Here is a 20,558-nt window from a genome sequence, read left to right on the forward strand (position 1 = left end):
GAGCAGGGAGGGTGAGGAGGGTGAGGAGCAGAAGGAGGCTCAAGCTCTTCTCAGACCATATCCCACCAGCTCGGACAGCTCCTGGACATGGTTACATTGTTCAGTGAAAACCTCAGAACTCCGACACAGAGTAGCACTCCTGCTCTGCTAGGGATCTGACTGTTACTATTCCCATCTGACCCACAGCCCTCTGTCTTTTTTTGATGTGTGGAAACCCTGTGAGAGAAGAAAGGTGAACAGTGGCATCTGGACACCAGACTTTGGCCTGAACCCCGAAGGCCCCTGGCAGGGTCACGGAAACAAGCGCAAATAATGAGTAGTGGTATTTGTGAAAGTGAACTGACCCAGGGAGATTGCCTATCCAGCAGCTCTTGCCTCCTTTTTCCTTGATGGCAAAGCCCACCTCCGGTGAGAAAGGCTGAAAATGCCCCATGTTCACTCCCCAGCCTTTCCCACAGCCGGGCGTGTGCACTAATCCAGGCCAATGACGCATCAGGGAAAGTCGCTGGCACTTCCAGGAAAGATGTCCTCTGTACTAAAAAGAGCTACGTGGGAGGAAATGCCCCATTCTTTCCTAACTTGAAATGTTATCATGTGGGGATGTGATGCTTGGAGCTGTGGCAGCTATCTTTGTAAAACTAAGAGAATCAAAGAAAAGTCAGCTCCTGCCCCTGAGTGTTAGAACTGCTGAATCCTGCAATGTTTACCTGCAGACTTGTTGTGTGAGGCTGTACATTCCCCATCGTTGGGCAGTCTGTTCCTTGCAGTCTGAAGCATACTAACTGATACACGTGATTTGTAAAAATTTGTTACTGGTAATACCAGAGCATTTCCTGAAAGCAATTGTATTCGTATCATAAAGATCAGACTTAACTGTTTTAAAGAAAACTACAATCCACTGACTATGAGTAAATCACCAGTTCTCCAAAGAGTTCAGATGACAGAACAGGACTTGTTTCAAAATGATGGTCTTTGATATTTGTAGGGGTTTCAACATCATCATGGTCACCTTCAGACGCCATATGCTCGGGATGGAAACTGTCTTCTTATTTTTACCTTTATGTATCTGTGAGTATGTAGCTGGTGGCTGACTTGGGGGGGCTCCTAGGGGGCTAGAATAGACAAAAGGCCCTGTCAAATCTTGATATATTTAATGCTATATCGTCCAAATCGGTAACAACTTTTCTTTTCTTTTTTTACCAAACTGGTAAAAACCCAGTGTAAAATCTCAACCAAATCATACGTGCTCAGGGAAAAACTGCTTGTTTGCTTTTGTCGAACTGGTTGGTAGGTTTTCTAGTAATGTGCAACATCCGATAAATGTTTATTAAGGGCCTACTGTGTGCCAGAGTTTGTGTTAGATACTGGGACTATAGCAGTGAGCCAGGCAGGTTCCACCCCAGAGGAGCCCCCAGATTAGGAAGAGGATGGAGAAGTAACCAGGCAATTATAAGGCAGAGAGAGAGAGAGAGAGAGATGTATTTCTACAAGGCCAAATTCATTCATTCGTTCATTCAACTGATCATTCATTTGCATGTTTATTGAGTATCTACAAAGTTCCTGGGCACTGTGCTAGGAACACAAAACACTGGGGGAAAGACACCGTCCCTGTCCCCATGTTGCCGTCAGTCTAGTGGGGGAGAAAGACAGATAAACAGGTCATCCCAGGGTGCTAATGCTATGGGAGGAGAGCATCTAATAGGGCACCAGATTCAAGTGTGGGGTGGTGAGGAAAGGCCCTAAGCAGAGATGGAAAAGATGAGAAGGTGGGGAAGAATGTTCTAGACAGACGGGAGGCTACCGTGCATATAGCCATAGGACAAGAGAGACCCCAGACCAGGTCATTTCAAATGACTGAAGCAAAAATTTGGTTGGAGTGGAAGTTGCAAGGGGGTGGGGAGGAGAAGGTGGCAGGAGAGACCTGGGGACCGGATCCTGACAAATCTCGTAACCCATGTTAAGGACTTTGGGGTTTTTCTGAGGCTAATGGGTGAAGAAGAGGTTTAAGCAAGAGACTGGAGCAGTCAGATGTCCCCTTGAGAAAAGCGCTGGCTGCCGCATAGAAAGGGGAGCGGAGGGTGAGACATTAGTGGTAGGAGACTGGCCGGGAGGCTGCCTGACCTGCTGGGGCTGCTGGAGAGGCGCGGTCACAGAGTGGGGCCGCCGGGAAGGAGGAAGACTCCGCACACTGTGCCAGTTTCTGACTCCAGGGACTGAGAAGGTAGCAGAGCACAGGGAGTCTGGGATCGGGGGCGGGCCGTCATTCCTTTTGGGGTACGTGGAGCTTGAGAGGCCTGTTGGGGGGTGCTGGGGGCATGTCCTGGGGCAGTCCGTCTGGGACTGAGGATTGGGCTCAGCTGGAGCCATGAGAATAGAGGGGCACGGAGCCCACGGATCCCTCACTGGTGTTTCGAGCAGGATGAGGGCAGGCACCAGGAAGAGCCTGAGGAAGACCTGTGATGAAGAGTTGTCTTGGGGTGGGGGCGGGGGGCAGGGCGGCAGGAGATGGTGCCATCCTCGAAGCCAAGGAGGAGGTAACACCTCTCTGGTATTTGCTTCTAACTTTTGTCATAGATGGGGAGGGTTTACAGACAATTTGTAAGAGGGAAGCATACTTGCGAAACACTTGTGTCCTTTGGCTTACTAATTTTTTTTCCCCTCTAACTTGGGGAGCGAGTTCCTCTCTGGCTCCCGGGGTTCTGGAGCTCCGTCAGGCCACAGTTAGAGGACCGTCTGGCCTACCATAAGGCAGCGGTAGCACAGGAAGCTGGGGGTCTGCCGGGAATCTAGAAAGAAGCTGGAGGAAGCACCTGTCCCCACTGGTCCAGCAGTGGTGGAGGGAGGAAGCTTGAACAGAGCAGACACACTCTGTCCACCTCTTGAGGAGGAGCTTAGTCCAAGGGTCACTCCTGGCCTTTCTGACGTTCATGTCACTCTCCCTGAGAGCCTGCTCTTGCTGGATTCCCTAGGGATTGCTTAGAAATCCGCACCTCCAGTCTGCTTAGGATGCACCAATCCGAGGGCTCCAACAGATCAAGGCCAAGGAACAGATGAGGTTCCAGAGCCTCCAAGCTGACTCGGGCCTCGGGGATGAGGTCACTTCTGTAGCAGGACAGCGACCCCCTCCCTGTATCTCACCAGTGACACCTCCACAGTTATGGAGTTCTGCCTCCCAGATGCGCTCGGGGACAGCGATCTCAGTGCCATTTGCACAGAATATGACGCAAGGAACTCTCCTCTTGAATCTGCCACTTAATTGTCCCTTTCTTTCCTCTTGCCCATGATTTTCCCCAGGGAAGCCTACCTTTCCTACGGCTCCCCCAGGACACATACCGCAATATGACCCTGCTACGTGGAACGGGTGTGCTTTGGTCCAGATGGTGATTAACCTCTGTCCTTGTTGATGATCACAATGCCACCGAGAAGCACAAGAAAAAGTCAGTGAGAACTTGCATCTCTGTGGTCCATCCAGCCAACGTCATGGAGAGGCTCTGGGGTTTGGGGTGTGTGTAGGCGGGGACAGTTCACAAGGACAAAAAGCACTACTCACTCTTGAAGAACCTGCAAGGTGCGGTGCGGTGACTTGCACACACCGAGCGCTCAGCCGGAACGGCCGCCTACAGCCCTGGGGCGAGGAGAGGTGGGGGAGGACCCCCTGGGACCAAGCCAAACACCAAGATTTAGCATCACTGAGAGCAAACAAGAGAAGAGAAGGGGGAGGAGTGTTTCTCACGGGTGGGGGCGGGGAGCCACGGGAGCCACGGGAGCCACGGGAGCCAGAGGTCCTTCCAGGGGCGGGGGGACCCGTGGACAGTAGTTCTAGGCCGGACCCGTCTGGGTCTCCAGGGCGGAGCCTTGGCCCCTGTTCCTCTGGATGCTGATGCTTCTGGCTCTAAGCTTCGGGAGGTGTTTATTTTCTAAAGCTCTGCCACGTTACCGCTGGCTTGCCGGATCCCACTATCTATTGGCAATTCATTCCCGGTTGGTTTGAACAGCTGTGCAAACCCTCTTCAGCTTGCCGGGAAAGAAGGGACGGTTGTCTCAGAAACGCTGCTTCTCCGTGTTTGCGGGGATTTCCACATCGTCATAATCGTCCAGGGGCTCGATGTAGCTGGGGATGGACGCTGTCTTCTTGTTTCTAACTTTGTTGACCAGTGAGTATGTAGCTGGCGGCTGACTTGGGCTTTCCTGTGGGACTAGAACACACAAAAAGGCCCTTAGAGGTGAAGCTATTGTGTGTTTGTATATTTTTTGACGAGGTGACTCAGCATGATTTTCATGGGTTTCGGTGATCTTCCCACTCCCTGGTGGATCAGACCCCCATCTGACGGGGGAAACCGATGCACGGACGTGATACAGCCTCAGGATCCCCCAGGCGGGCTGAGGGCAGATGTTGGTCCAACACCGTGGCTCGCGGGTCCCTCTGTCTGCCCCCCATGGCCCGGGAACCATGAAACAGAAGTGTAGACAACAAGCTGAACTGAGCCAGTACCCAAATGAGTAGAGTCATGTGAGACCTTCATTCTCGTGGGGGAAGTGGTACAAACCACATTTCCTTTTTGGGCACATCCCTCCCGGTGACTTACAGTGTTTTCCAGAACTTCCCATAATCACTGAGGTACGAATCTCTGTTCAGAAGGAAGGGGACAGTGGTGTTTGCAGAACGGGGAATTAGGGAACCAGTATGTAGCAAAAACACCAAGGCGGCCAGGGGAAGGAATATGAAACAGCGAGCGGGACCGCAGATGAGACCGGAGCTGCCTCTACCACAATCTCGTCCTTCCTACAAGGACCTGAGAGAGGACCCCCCCCCTTTCTTGCAGGGCTCTGCGGTCAGATCCCCAGTTCATACCTGGGCTCCAGCGATCACTCGCTGTGTCGCCACGGGTGAGCCCCTGAACGTCTCTGTGCCTCAGTGTCCTCACCCGTCAAAGGGGCATAATGATGTACCTGCCTCGCAGGGTTGTTGAGGGCACTCCGTGAGATCGTGCCTCGCACGGGGCCTGACCCAGTGGGCTGCTCAGTAAATATGGGCTGATCTTATGACTCATTCGCTCAATCAAGACATCCTTATTATATCCAGAGCTGCAGGCACTGCTCTTGGTGGTGGGTACACAGTGGTGAGCAAGACCGGAAACATTCCTGTTTCCTGGACTTCGTATTCCAGTGGAGGACGGGAGGTCAGAAACCAATGAACAGTAATGAAGTAAGGCAACTTTGGGTAATTGCCATAAGTTCCATGAAGAGAATTAGTGGGTTCACTGTAGAGAGGGTAGACAGGAGGGGACTCTTTGAGGTGCTGACATTTCTTTTTAAAGGTTTTATTTATTTGACAGAGAGAGAGCACAAGCAAGGGGAGCAGTAGAGGGAGAGGGAGAAGCAGGCTCCGCACTCAGCAGGGAGCCCAACTTGGGGCTCGATCCCAGGACCCCGAGATCATGACCTGAGCTGAAACCAGGAGTCAGATGCCTGGCCGACTGAGCCCCCCAGGTGCCCCGAGGTGCTGACAATTGCGCTGACCATGAAGGATGAAGTAAGAGGCCACTACAGAAGCAGCTTAAGGAAGAACATTCCAGTCAAGAACAAACCAGGCCGAGTGTCTCTGATGGAAAGTGTGGGAGGCCCAGTAACACCCCCAAGTTCCTTTTCACTCATGCTCCAACCTGGGATTTGGGTATGAATCGACACACTGGATATCAGGAGCGTGGCTACTTACTCTGCCCCCTTTTTAATTTATTTGTCCCTTTCAAAAGGATGGTCCCATCTGCAGATTCTAGTGTTATATGGACTGAAGTTCTGTGTCCCCACAAAATTCATACGTTGAAGGCCTAACCCCCCAGTGAGGCTGTATTTGGAGATGGGGCCCCTAAGGGGGGTAATTAAGGCTAAATGAGGTCATAAGGGTAGGGCCCTGGTCACATAGGCTTAGCGTCCTTATAAGAAGAGACACCAGGATGCTCTCTCTCTCTTCCCTACCCCCGTCACCCCTGACCAAACTGGCTGGCACCTTGGTCTTGACCTTCTAGCCTCCAGGACCATGAGAAAATAAATCTCTGTTGTTTAAGCCACCTAGCCTATGGTATTTTGTTGTGGGCAGCCTGAGCTAAGACATTTAGATAAATTTGTTATCCTACCCTGAATGAAACTGTTGCCAGCGACAGATACTTACGAGCATGTTCCGGAAAAAGCAAACCCCTGGGTGGCAGAGGGGGTAACTGAACCGTCGATTCATTAACATTCCTGGACAGAGAGAGAAAAGGAGTCAGGGTGTGCTTTCGACCATCCCGGCTGTCAGCCGACCGGAAGGAAAACATCAAAGCGAGAAGGACAGGGTTGACCAGAATGTCCATCACGGCGCCATGCACAACAGCCCCAAACTGGGCACCACCCAAATGCGCATCAGCCCCAGAGTAGATAAATTCATCACGGTCCACTCCCACCGTGGAACACTCTACAGAAGTGAGGATGAACCGTCTACAACCACACGCAAGGACACTCACAAAGCCTTTGGGCAGAAGAAGCCAAGCACTAGTTAATATCTACCCCATCTCCAGCCCTTTCAGAGGCCAGGGTGGACTTGTCCGCTGTACGGCTGAAACCAGGTTTCGGTGAGCCTCTCTGGCTGGCGAAGCTTTGCACATGGTGCCCACGCATGGATATTGGGAGAAAGAAGCCTGGTGCCCGAGATCAAGCTGGGAGAGGCCTCCACCCTATTTTCCTTCCCTTTGCTGAGTTAATCTGTACCCTTCTACTGGAATGACCCGTAACTGTGACATAGTAGCTTTTCTGGGTCCTGGGAGTCCTTCTCGTGAGTCATCAAGTCTGAAGGTGATCCTGGGTACCCCCAACACATAGCAATCATAAAAGCCCCAAATTGGGGCACCTGGATGACTCAGTAGATGAGTGTCCGCCTTCGGCTCAGGTCATGATCCCAGGGACCATGTTCCATATGGGGCTCCCTGCTCAGTGGGGGGCCTGCTTCTCCCTCTGCCCCTCTCCCTGCTCGTGCATGCGCACTCTCTCTCTTTCTCTCTGTGAAATAAATAAAATCTTAAAAAAACCCCAAATATATCATAAAATACAAGAGGAAAGCGAGTGGCATATTTTCGTTAAGCACACAGCCTTAAGGGGACTGTGCTTGGGATCCATTTAAAGAAAAGGAAGTGGGGCCCCTGGCTGGCTCAGTCGGTGGTGCGAGCCACTCTTGACCTTGGGGTTGTGAGTTCGAGCCCCACGTTGGGGGTAGAGATGACTTAAAAATAAAATCTTAAAAGAAAAGGAGGGTAGACCTAACCCTGAGTGGTGGGCCCAGCACACAGAGCCTGACCTGTGATCTCTACCAAAGGACCAGGCTTTCCTTTTACTTACTCATACATCTTCTCTTCATCTCTTTGCTTTTCTTCCCAGGGCTTGGCAACTTCCCATTTCTTGCCTAAGGAATCAAATAAGCATATCCATTTAGGAAGCATGAGCAGGAGGTGTGACTTCACCGTTTAGAAGTCCTCAGACACCAGGTGTGTTCAGGGCATTTGGGGAAAGAACCACCAAGAAGAAACAGACCTGGGGACGTGGGGCTGGTGAGCGGTGGACACTGACTTTACCATGGGCCTTCTGCCCACCCAGCCTTTCGCTAATCCCTGAGGGTGGACCCTGCTTCCTTCCTCAGCTCCTGCCGAGTACGGAGCTGGTGCTCAGAAATAGTGGTCAGATGAGGAGCCCAAAGTGTGTTTGGGGGGAAATGAGAGAAAGAATGGGGGCAGCAGTTTGTGAACTGTGGTGTGCGAGGCATGCAAGTTATTGTGAACGATAACCTACGTGTTAACAGCCCTGGGTCGAGATAAAAGAGAACAGGTAAGGTTTTTGTTCAGGGCCAAACTTTTGTGCGTATCTAAAAAGGAAACAGTTTAAGAAGGCAAATGGACAGGGGAGTCTAGGAGCCAGAATATGATTTGTACTTAAAAAAAACTAATTACAGGCTCCCTGCTCAGCAGGGAGTCTGCTTCTTCCTCTGCGCCCTCCCCGCCCAATTCTCTCTCTCTCGCTAAAAAAAAAAAAAAAAAAAAAATCTTAAAAAAAACCCCTAATCACCATCAAGGAGTAGAGGCGAAGGAACACTGGGCAGGAGGCCCGGTGGACGCGAGTTCCGGTCCCAACTCCTATGAGCCCTCAGTCAAGGCTTTGCCTCTCTCTGAACCTTAATTGTCTATCTCCAAAAACAGATTGAGGAGAATAACAAGGTCTCAGTCCTTGTGCGGCCCTGACCTTTCAGGTCATCAGAGGGGATACGATCTCGAGAAAACACACCATTGGATCAAGGATTTCATGTTTTGGGAGATGAACAGCAAAGTGGAAACCCACTTGTAGACAATCTAAAGTCAGCGTAGAGCCTTCAGGAAGCTGCTCTTTTGTATTCGGAGCATGCCAGGAACCTCTGTCATACTAGGACATTCAGAGGATGACCTCAGAGGAGGCCAGCGTGTCGACCGTGGACTGAGCAGATGGGGAAGCCGAGGCCCAGAGATGCATGATGCTTAATCCAAAATGCAGCCAGTACAGGCCCGGAACGAATCTTCCTGCCCTGTAGGAGCCCTGGTGCACGGATATGCAGCCCAGCCCTCCCTGCCCTCCACCTGCCCAGGTGAGACAGCCATTACCCTGTGCTAACAGCTGCCTACAGGCACAGTACAGGATGAGGCCCAGGCCCATGGAGACAAGGATGATGGCCACAGCCAGGATGATCCAGAAATTGTCCCTCCACCAATCCATCGCCGTGGGGCCCTGAGGAGAATGGAGACAGAAGAACGAGACATGAGTAGGGGCATCCGGCAGGGAGGGCTGGGGGCCGTTGTCTACCACGTCGCCGGGGGGATACCGCTGCTTAGGGGCTCAGGCAGACGCTGGCTCGGGCAAAGCCTGCCCATCCGCAGCTGGGAGACCCCTGGCAAGGCTTGTTCTCCTGTGCAACAGCGGGGCGTTGGGGGGGGGTGTTGCCGGCCTATGCTTCCCAGGGCAGTCATGAGCACTGCAGATAGGGGACGCACCTGGAGGCTTCCTCGCTGTTCTTTCCTGGATTGTCAAACACGCAGGGGAGGGGGGTACGCCGCTGAAAGCAATCACCGACTGCAGGTGCTTTTATATCAAAGGGGCAACATAGACTTAATTCCTATTTACTTATTTATTTTTTGAGGTGGGGCTTAGAAAAATACCTCGATGGGTCTCCTTGAGCGAGGCGCGGTCAGAAGGGGGAAGGTAAAAATGCAAGGCAAATGGAGTTAGTCTGCTGGGGAGAAGGGACAGGAATTTGGGGGCTGAAAGCTGGTCCACTCGGGAAGCAGAGAGTCTGGGAAGAGCAGATCTTATTTTCCTTTAAACGTATTTATTTGAAGAGAGAGAGAGAGAGAGAGAGTACAAGTGGGGTGAAGGGCAGAGGGAGAAGCAGCTCCCCGCTGAGCAGGGAGCCCGATATGGGACTCAATCCTGGGACTCCGGGATCACGACCCGAGCCGAAGGCAGACGCTTAACCACCTGAGCCACCCAGGCGCCCAGATCTTAAATGTTCTTATCACAACGTGAGAGAAACCTTGAGCGTTTCCCGATACACAAGTGTATCCAATCAACACACTGTACATTTTAAACTTACACAACGTTATAAGTCAATTATACCTCAGTAAAGCTGGGGGGGGGGCGAGAGAGGGGGTAAGAAAGAGAACAGTAAGAGAGCAGAAAGTTTGAGGATTGTTAGAAAGTCCCTGTGGTGGAGGATGACCACGCTTTCGTAGGACAGCGATGACTAACATTTAACTTGAAGCAGTTGGCTGTACAATGTTGTGCTACAATCTTCCGTTACCATCCAGTCTGCAATTCCTAGGAGTAGCCTCCAGGAAGGCAGGAAGCTCTTGGGGGAGGAGCGGGGGCCCCCCTCATCCAGGGCGTGGGCACTCTGCCTGTTCATTTGGATATCCAGATAAAAAAAATGATCCTTGAGCCTGGCACAGTCCAGGTATGTGAGAATCAACGTCCTGTGTCATCATTTAGCTGATGGAAACTCACCCATGCATGCTCACACAGAGCCATTTCCAATTCATGCTTTGGAGTAATACTGGTGATATAAACAGGGAGCCAGGCAGAGGAACAAGGGCAAAATTAGGCTGCTGCTAAGGCCGTAATTCCTGCAAAGACTTCTGATGTGGCTTACTGTTTACACACGTGTTTGTATTACCGGCATAGTGTCTTCATTTATGCCGTCATTCTGTCACAATTTGGGTTTTCAGTTCCAAACTCAGTTTCTTTCATGAAGGTTTGGCTTGATCAGACAGAATGGCTTTTGGCTATTCATAAAGTTATACATAGTAAAACCAATTGTATGTAACTAGTGGTACTGTATGCACGTCATTCTGCAGCTTTCTTGCTCAACTTTTCGCTCAGCATTATGCTTTTGTCATTTATCCATGGTGGTGGATGTGCTGGGGGTTTACTCTTAAAAGAGTGAAGTGTCAGCTAGCTAGGTAGCCCAACCCCCAGGCATGTACTCAGCGGAGGTTTGGTTGTAAATCACCTTTTCATGGTGCACAGAAGAAAGCAATAGAGGAAGATGAACAAAGGGAAAAAGGGAAAGCATGGAGACTAGAAACTTGATTCTCAGGAGAGCCCTGTGAAATTTGGTTTTGCAGGGCGCAGGGAAGTCATAGGGCACTGGACTTAAGAAAATGCCACGTATCAGAGGGTGGACTCTTTGCACAATAAACCTAGTTGGAGCCTAACCTTCTTTAGCTCTGGGGAATGGATGGATGGATGGATGGATGGATGGATGGATGGAAGGAAGGAAGGATGGATAGATGGATGGATGGATGGATGGATGGATGGAAGGATGGATGGATGGATGGGTGGATGGATGGATGGATGGATGGAAGGAGGGATGGGTGGATGGATGGATGGATGGAAGGATGGATGGTTGGATGGTTGGATGGAAGGATGGATGGATGGATGGGTGGATGGATGGATGGATGGATGGATGGAAGGATGGATGGAAGGATGGATGGATGGATGGATGGATGGATGGATGGATGGATGGAAGGATGGATGGATGGATGGGTGGATGGATGGATGGATGGATGGATGGATGGATGGATAGATGGATGGATGGGTGGGTGGGTGGGTGGATGGATGGATGGATGGATGGATGGATGGATGGATGGGTGGGTGGATGGATGGATGGGTGGGTGGATGGATGGATGGATGGATGGATGGATGGATGGATGGGTGGATGGGTGGATGGATGGATGGATGGATGGATGGATGGATGGATGGATGGAAGGGTGGATGGGTGGATGGAAGGATGGAAGGATGGATGGAAGGATGGATGGATGGATGGGTGGATGGATGGATGGATGGATGGGTGGATGGATGGATGGATGGATGGATGGATGGATGGATGGATGGGTGGATGGATGGATGGATGGATGGATGGATGGATGGATGGATGGGTGGATGGATGGATGGATGGATGGATGGATGGATGGATGGGTGGAAGGATGGAAGGATGGTTGGAAGGATGGATGGATGGATGGATGGATGGATGGATAGATGGATGGATGGGTGGATGGATGGATGGATAGATGGATGGATGGATGGATGGATGGGTGGATGGATGGATGGATGGATGGGTGGATGGATGGATGGATGGATGGATGGATGGATGGATGGATGGATGGGTGGGTGGGTGGATGGATGGATGGATGGATGGATGGATGGGTGGGTGGGTGGATGGATGGATGGGTGGGTGGATGGATGGATGGATGGATGGATGGATGGATGGATGGGTGGATGGGTGGATGGATGGATGGATGGATGGATGGATGGATGGATGGATGGAAGGATGGATGGGTGGATGGAAGGATGGAAGGATGGATGGAAGGATGGATGGATGGATGGGTGGATGGATGGATGGATGGATGGGTGGATGGATGGATGGATGGATGGATGGATGGATGGAAGGATGGAAGGATGGATGGGTGGATGGATGGATGGATGGATGGATGGATGGATGGATGGATGGAAGGATGGAAGGATGGGTGGATGGATGGATGGATGGATGGATGGATGGATGGATGGATGGGTGGATGGATGGATGGATGGATGGATGGGGTGGATGGATGGATGGATGGATGGATGGGTGGATGGATGGATGGATGGATGGATGGATGGATGGAAGGATGGAAGGATGGGTGGATGGATGGATGGATGGATGGATGGATGGATGGATGGATGGGTGGGTGGATGGATGGATGGATGGATGGATGGGGTGGATGGATGGATGGATGGATGGATGGATGGATGGATGGATGGATGGATGGGTGGATGGATGGATGGATGGATGGATGGGTGGATGGATGGATGGATGGATGGATGGATGGATGGATGGGTGGAAGGATGGAAGGATGGTTGGAAGGATGGATGGATGGGTGGATGGATGGATGGAACAATGGATAAACAGAATTTTCTTCCCTCCATTCTCTTATACTCAGATGTGTGTCTCCTGGTTCTTTGTCTAATTTGTCTCTCATATTTTCTATCTTTTTGTCTTCTTGTTTAATCTTGAAGGATTTCTCAAAAAAGCAACATAAACATAATCTTTAAGACTACAGAAGTAAATACCAGGGCACAAGAGTTAAGTGCTATTGCATATGAAAAACAAAAACAAACAGACAAACAAAAAAAGGTTGATCTGAGGAGCATGAGCAGGTACAAGGATGGAGGCGGGAAGACAGGGGTCTGCAACTTTCCACTGTAAACCCTCTGAATTACTTGATTTTTTAAAACTATGTGTATTTACAGGACACCTGGGTGGCTCAGTCAGTTAAGCATTTGACTGGATCTCAGGGTCGTGAGTTCAAGCCCTGCATTGGGCTCCATGCTGGGCGTGGAGCCTCCTTGAAAACAAAAACAAAACAAAACAAAACAAAACAAAACAAAAACCCCAAAAAACCCTCCCCCCAAAACCCAAAAAACACCATGTGTATTTTCTTTGAGAAGATTAAAAAAAAAAAAAAACAAAACAAAAAACCCCAGTTAACCACACAGTGTAGCTTCCATGAAAAGCTACTGCTCAGATTTCAAGTTCAAAGCAATGTCATTGTCCTCTGTGTCCGGGGGAGTGAAGAGGAAGAAGGATGATGTCAGCAAAATGAAACATGGGACACTTTTGAGATCTTCGCTCACAGTTCTGTTCTTACAGACGGAGCGGCTCTGATTTGCCAGCAGACGTTCTGAGGGTGTCCAGCGCACATGCGGTCTGCAGGGGCTTCCCATTCTCCCCTTGCTTCATTCTTGTGCCACATGCTTTCCCGGACTGGGTGTGGAAGCTGAGGGGCCAGGGCCTGCCCAAGGTCCCCCGGCAAGGAGGAGGCAGAATGCTTTCCGTCTAGCTCCCAGGCCTCCCGCTGCTGACCTCGGTCACCATGGCCCCAGGCATCAGGGACAGGCCGCGTGGGGCTCAGGATGCCTTGCTTTTGGGAGTGTAGCGATGGTAGTGAGGTGGTGGGGGCCATGAATCAAAGTCCCAAGCCCCCCAGGGGTTCCAGGGCCAGAGAAACAGCACTCTTCCCCATGGACTGGAGAGATGCCTGCTCAACAGAGCCGAGATGAGCTTGTTTTTTGGGAGAAGGCAGCTGAACGAGGAAGGCCCCAAGGAACCACATCTTGTCCCCATTGGGTGTCCTCTGGGCTCCCGGTTAGTTTAGTGGCCCGAGTGTTGCCAGAGAGGAGCGGCGGTGGGGAGTATGGCCAGTGGGGGGCCTGTGGTGGCCATGTGGAAGCTGGACCCCACTGTGTCAGCCAGCCTGGGGTAGATAAGACTGTGGGGGCCGTGGGACAGAGAGGCATCTGTAGGGCCGGCTGCTGGCGGTCAGGTCACAGATGCGGCCGAGTCTCTTGAGGGGCCACCAGGGACCGCAGACATGATCAGCAGGAATGGCCACTGGTGGGAGGCTGTCTGTCTGTCTGTCCTCCTCAGTGCAATACCAGGGAAGTAGTGCAGGGTAGGGTGCAGGGGAGCTGAGGGGGCTCCCACCCCTTCCTCCTCTCCCCTCACTGGGGCAACGTGGGGGTGCTCTGAGCCAGAGACAAGACTGAAGGTTTACAGTGAGCACGGCTAAATTTTGCAAACTGCACTGAGTCTGCTTAAGAATCAAAAGTAACTTAACATTTTGGAATTGGAGCAAGGCGGGAGTGCAGGCAGGGGTCAGAAGCAGGCTGTAGCCCCTTCCCGCTCTAGCATGTACCCAGGAATGCAGAGGCTTCCAACGGCACAAACGTCTTGTCTCGAAGTCGGGGAGGTCAGGAGTCCCTCCAGTTGGCACAGGGTAAAACCAAAGGGCAGGCAGGGCCGTGTCCCCTCCTGGAGGCTCCATGGATGAGCCATTTCCCTGTTCTGTTCGGCCTCGAGAGGCCACTCACGTTCCTGCCTGCGATGCGTGATGATCCAGCATGATCTCCCTATCTCCCCCGCCGCTGAGCGGCAACCTTAACTCCACCTGCGCCCTCCCTCCATCCCCCTTTGCCCTGGGACCCGACACCTCGGACACCTCAGGCAGGCTCACCGCACAACCCACCTGGGATCCAGGATCGGATCTCAGCTCAGTGAGATGAGAAGCTCGCTAAAGTGCTTCCATGCACTTTATGCATTCAACATCTTCTATTTTGCCTCCAGGGAGTCAGGAAGAAAAGGGGGAAACGGGAGGGATGGTTCTGCCATCTTCGACAGAATTCCACCGCACGGTGCCCAGCGTTGCTGACCTCGTCGAGGGGCCGGGGATGGACACGGGTCTCTATTTCTGGGAGGTGCCTCTTGCATGGGAGGGAACATCTTTGTTTTCAAAAGTCTGAGGACACAGGAAGGTTCTCAAGGCAGGACTGAAGCTCACAGGTAGCGCAGGGCCCCGTGAGCCAGAGTGGGGGAGTCCTACAGTCCAGTATAGACCAGTGTGGACCAGAAGAGGAGCCAACGTGGGCCCAGGTCAGCAGTCCCGGGGCTTCGGGGAGGGGACAGGGGCTGTCCCTGCACCCCCACAGGTGCAGGCCTGGGGGTCCCAGTTGCTGGGAGGTCAGGAGCTGCAGGCCTGACCTCAGGTCCTGTAACCTGGGGGAGCATTTGGTGACCACCACACCGGAGGAAGGAAGGGAAGAGGCGTGGGGGGAGCACCCTCGGATATCAGTTGTAGAGTAGCTTGGATGCATCAGGCCCTGGGCCAAGAACTCGGGGAATATCGAAGTTCCCCGCCCTCACCCTGCCTGAACCTTGGAATCACCCGGGGAGCTTGAACAATGGCCTGCATCCGAGACTCTGATTTAATTGATCTGGGGTGGGGGGCCTGGCCATTGGGGTTTTGTTTATTTGTCTTAACGAAATTGTCCAGATGAGTAATATACAGGGCCAAGGTTGAGAATCAGTGATGTACATGTTATCTCTGAACCCTTATTATGACCTCCCTGGTGGGGGTGCTGTTATTACCCTTAATAGAGAGCTCAGAGAGGTTAAGCTATTGGCTAAAGGCAGCACGGCTAGGGATCGACTAACCTAAGATTTCAGCTCGGTGCCGCCCGTCGCCTGAGTTCCTGCCCCGTTAACTCTGCCAGGCTGACACCAAGCTGGTAAATGTTTTTCCTTTCATAACAGAACTGAAAGCAGAACCCTCGTTCGAGAACTTCCAATACTGGCGAGGTCTCAGCCATTCGCTATGTCTTGTTCCACATAATAAGAACCGCAATATGAAAATGCATCTCAGAAAAGTAACATGCGCCATGCGCTAGGGCGCCATGGGTTATAGGCGCTCTCACAATGGCAGCTTGTGGTTATGAGTCCATTTTACAGATAAGACAATAGAGGCTTAGATCTCAGTCACTGGCCCAGGGTCGCAGAGCTATTAAGTAGAGAAATCAGAAGCCAGACCCTGGTCTTTCGGACCCCAGGGCCCTCACTTGTGACCAATGATCGGCGGCTTTGTGGGGTGTATGAAAATGCAGATGCCAGGGTCCCAGCCCCCTCCCCACAGCCAGTTCTGATTGGTGGGTCCAGTGTGGGACTCGGGGACCAGCATTTTTAACAAGCAGTGCGGGGGGCTCAGCCCTAGGGGGGGGCATGCATCGGGCCAGACAGCAGAGCCCGCAGCTGGGCTGGGTGAGCACGCAGGAGGCTGGTCCCCCCCGCCCCGGCCCCACCCCCACAGTCAGAGGTGGCAGCAGCTCCAGCGTGGTGGAGAGCAAGGCGCTAAAAAAGACCCCTCGACCCAAGTACCTTTCCTCTTTGCTTGTCACAATGTCTGAAAGTCCATCATCCACAAGTCACTGCAAAGTTCCAAGCTCCCTCTCTCCCCACTTCCTCTCCATTCAGACTCATTTGCCTGAGAGTGCCAGGCTCTGAGGAAGAGGGACTAATTTTTACTAGGGTGTGAATGACTTCCTTGGCTCCTCAGGGCATTGGATTCCTTCCTTGGATCCCCTAGGGCATTGGCAAGAGCGGGGGCATCCTAGGATCTCCTCCAAAGTCCCCCGAGGATATAAGTGAATGTGACTAGGAACAAAGACTCTCGTAGCTAGGCTTGTCCTCCTGCTAGTGACCCTGCCCTGCTCCCCATCAGAGTGATGAAGCCCCAGAAGGCAAGAGAAGGTTGGACGCTGAGTCGGAGGAGACATGGCTTGTTTAGACTGTGAGAGGCTTCTCCGCGGTTCTAAACCGGGAAGGTGCTGGGACAGAAGACTGGAGTGAAGTACAGCGAAGACAGACATCTTCCCGGCTGGGCCGAAGGAAGTATGAGCTTTTAAAAGGGAACAAAGATGGAGAGGGGAGAGGGCGTGCTGGGGCCCGCGGGCAGGAAGAGGGGGGCCAACACCCCCGATCTTTCGGTCTGAAATAGGAGACAAAGTCGGCGGGCGCTGGGCGGGGCGGGCGGGAGGCACACCTGCGTGGTCATCTCTGGGAGGGCCGCGTCCTTCCTCCAGCTGGGCCCACGCGCGCTGATGCTGCCGTCCCCCCTTGGGGCCTATTGGTCGCTTAGTTCACCGTCTGTCTTTACCACTGTGTCCAGGGCCCAGGAGGCGCTCCCCACGGATCTGGGAATCTCGGAATGAATGAGGCGCCGGGCTCTCCCCCGGCCTGTGGCCGGACTCGCCCTCTGAGGATGTGGGCAGGTGGGCAGCCCGGCCTCGCCGCCGGGCTCTCCACCTGCTGGGAAGCGGACGCCCCTGTGATGCTGCGGGTGGAGCCCCAGCTTCTCTCTGGCCTCTCGGCCTCACTCCAGCAGCCCACACAACCTCCCGGGGAGCCCGCTGCTGTGCTGAGTGGGTCGGGGCGGGAGGGCAGCCAAGCACAGTCACCGACCCAGCCCCGGCTCTCACTTCCCCAAAAGGCACTTCTGGGGAGTCAGGAACAGAACTCATACCGTGCCCTTGCCGGGAATTCCGGAGATTGTGGGTTTATTCAGCACTTGCTTTTTAAAAAAGAAACAAAACCCCCCGAACAACCAAGTTCTATCGTGGAGGAACACACTCCACAGGCGCATACATGAAACGCTTCACGACGAGCTGTGTTTCGGACACATGACACGCCCCAGTGTTTTCCCGCCTTGTCTAGCCGAGCTCATGGAAAAAAATACAGAGCGTGAGCCCCTGTGTTTCCTTCAAGATCCACTAATGGTCAGGGCCTGGATATAAAAACTTGTGTTTTTCCTCGAGAAAAATTAATGATCTCAAGTAGCCAAGAATCCCAAAAGGTGGGGAGAAGACGCAGGTGTGCTGGAGCCCGGGGCTTGGGGTTCCAGCTGGAGTTGGAAGGGGCCTCCAATGTCTCTGTACAAGGAGGTGCACCTGCAAACAGCTCGGCGGGAGGATGGGGATCGCGCTCGGCACTCGCCCTCTGCCCTTACGGTGTCGTGCCTTGGACACGCATCCCTTTACCCGAGGCCTGCCCTGCCCGGGATGGCAGCCACTGGCCCCACGAGGCACTGGGCACCTGCTGGGTCTCAAAGACTTCGTGTGGAAGGAAGAACATAAAAGATCATTAATAAATGTGTATCTGGGTTACTTGTGGAAAGGATACTTGAGATATGTTGGGTTAAGTTAAATATGATTAAAATTAATTCCAGCTTCTTTTTTCCCCTCTCTTTTAATTTTTCCCCCAGTTGAAATTCTTCCCTCCGCTGCCCCTGCTCACACTCAGATCCTTAGGACCGACCGGCTGGCTCCGTTGGTGGAGCACTCGACTCTTGATTTTGGGCGGGGGGTCGTGAGTTCAAGCCCTGTGTCAGGTGTCGAGATTACTTAACTAAATAAACTTAAAATTTTCCGGGGGCGGGGGAAGCACATAGTAATAGACAGTCCTATCCTCTGATTTTGCAATATCATTCCTAGAAAAACAGCCCGAGAAGTAGCCCAAAGGAAGTAAAAGTCAGAGGCACAACTTGCAGACTTCAGTGTAAGGAAGCGGGGTGCCCCTCGCGGGCAGCATGGGACGGGGTTGGCGGGAGAGAACTGCACAGGGCCACTCCGTGGGTCACATGCCACAGTCACAAGGCGGGAAGAAAGGAAGAGACCCAGGAACCTGCCGGGAACCCCAGACCCTGAGAAAGCAGAGCAGGGCCTGTGCCTCCGCGGCAGCTGCGTCTGTTCTCCGCGTTCCCCGTGTGTGTGGCCCGAGACTGCCGCGAGAAAGCCCAGAGCACAGATCCTTCGCTGAGCGAGGGCAGGAGCCTCCTCTCTCACTCTCCCGCCGAGCCTTGCCATGGAGCATGAACTGAACACGTTGCCAGGACTCCAGGTATCACATCTAAAAAGAGCTTCTGCTCACCCCACCCCAACAGGTGGCTTTTGCGGCGTTTCCACGGCCTTGGGTGTGATGCATCTGCCCTGGGCAGAACCTTCTGGACTTGCGGATGACTCAAGCTTCCTGCTAAGTTATCCCAGGATTTCTGCAACCCAGAAGTCCTTCCTTGGGTCCAACCGAGTCGTCTCGCGCTGTTGCTGGTTTTCTTATGTGTTTGGCTCTGAGCATGAACAGGACACCTAGAGCCCTGTCCCTTGGGGGGCTGTCTGGGAGCAGTGCTGGGGCCATCAGCAGGTGGGGGGTCTGGGGACGCCTGGGCCTGCCGACAGCCAGTGAGACCCGCACGTCCTCTCTAGAACTTATTTAATCAATATAAGACAGTGGTAACTTTTCAAACTATCTACACGTAGGGGAAAAACTAGAAGGCAAAACACCAAACTCTACCGTGGTTGTTGCGAGGTTGTGGGATGTGGGGTCATTCTTTCCCCTTGTTTCCCTGAAGTTTTCATTTATCCTAAGAAATACCGAGAGGCCCCCCAGGCCTTGTCTTCACCAGGCTCGGCGGTCCCACATTCAAAGCTCCCCAGGAGGGCCGCACGCTGGCGGCCGAGGGCCAGGAAAGGGAGTGGCTCTCGGGACAAGCGATTCGTGACAGGGTGGGACTGGAAACACCAGGCCAGGCCCTGTCCACGGTGATTTCCCAGGGCAGCAGCAGGGGGCTGGGTGGGGATCTGACCCCAGCCCGGCGCAGCTTGACCCCGAGGCCACGGGAACAGGGGATGCCCTACCGGTCCCTACATGCTAGACGCACCCGGCTAGGTGTTTCCCGCACGGGCCCCAAGATGCAGCCCAAGGTTTGCATAGTCACCGCCTCGCCGCCTCACCCCCAGCACGGATCCACTAGGGTCCTCCCAGTTATCAGCTCCCCAGACTCACTGTCAGAGTCCAGAGAGGGCTAACCACCTCTCTACGGTTGACACAGCTCGCGGCCCATCGTTATGTCATTTCAACCCCCCAACAGACCCGCGGGAGAGTGGAGGCCCAGAGGGGTGCTGTGATTCTGAGCTCCCCAGCCAGCGAGCGGCAGAGTGGACTTGCCAAGGCCACCGAGAGATCGGGCTCCATGCCCGCCCCAGGCGGCACTCGGGCGGCTCAAGCCCAGACGCTTACCTGGGTTGCCAGGGTGTCCATCCGGGAGCGGCTGAGGGGACAGCAGTGGCTCAGAAGCAGCTAGCAGGAGGCTTTCCTCGCCCACAGGCCTCCCGCCCACCCCGGAGCAGTGAGCCTCAGCCAGACCACACTTCCCCTTCCTGCTCAGCCCTCGGGCGGGGCAGGGGGGCCGTGGGGCCCACACGGCAGCCCATCCCTTTGCCAGGGACGCTGGCTGTCCGGGTCCCAGGAGCCGGCACCTCCTCCTGCAAGGCCTCGCAGAGGACGACCTGGTGTGGGGGGTCAGGCCGGGGGGCAGGCTCGGCAGGGTGGACGGGGTGGCTGTGGGGTCCCCGCACATGAGCCTGGCCATGCATTCCTGGCTGCGGCAGCTGGGCCCGGGGCTCCGAGAACGAAGACGCCGGCTCCCACCCGTATGGGCTCGGGTGGGACAGACAGAGCATCTCCACGGAGAGCCGCCGGAGGATGCCCGGGCCCACCCGGGGGCTGCTGAGCCAGCTTCTGCTGTCACTGTGTGCGGGCAGGCTGCTCCAGACACGGGCCCATTGGCCGTCCTGGGGGGCTGGGTCTCCAC

At 53.6% G+C, this 20,558-nt stretch overlaps 1 protein-coding gene across 1 annotated transcript; it reads right to left on the reverse strand.

Moving 5' to 3' along the window:
- Positions 1-1,513: 1,513 nt before the first annotated feature.
- Positions 1,514-20,100, reverse strand: SCIMP (SLP adaptor and CSK interacting membrane protein). Its single transcript, XM_028125120.2, has 5 exons — positions 19,985-20,100; positions 8,655-8,778; positions 7,369-7,432; positions 6,170-6,240; positions 1,514-4,196 (listed from the first exon to the last, which is right to left on the reverse strand). Exons 1-5 carry the CDS (start codon positions 20,003-20,005, stop codon positions 4,042-4,044), a joined length of 435 nt encoding a protein of 144 aa, XP_027980921.1. The 5' UTR covers positions 20,006-20,100; the 3' UTR covers positions 1,514-4,041.
- Positions 20,101-20,558: the final 458 nt, after the last annotated feature.

The sequence above is a fragment of the Eumetopias jubatus genome, unplaced genomic scaffold (genome assembly GCF_037043125.1).
Source record: "Eumetopias jubatus isolate StellerSeaLion01/CBP00866 unplaced genomic scaffold, mEumJub1_p1.0 scaffold_10, whole genome shotgun sequence".
Lineage (NCBI taxonomy): Eukaryota > Metazoa > Chordata > Mammalia > Carnivora > Otariidae > Eumetopias > Eumetopias jubatus.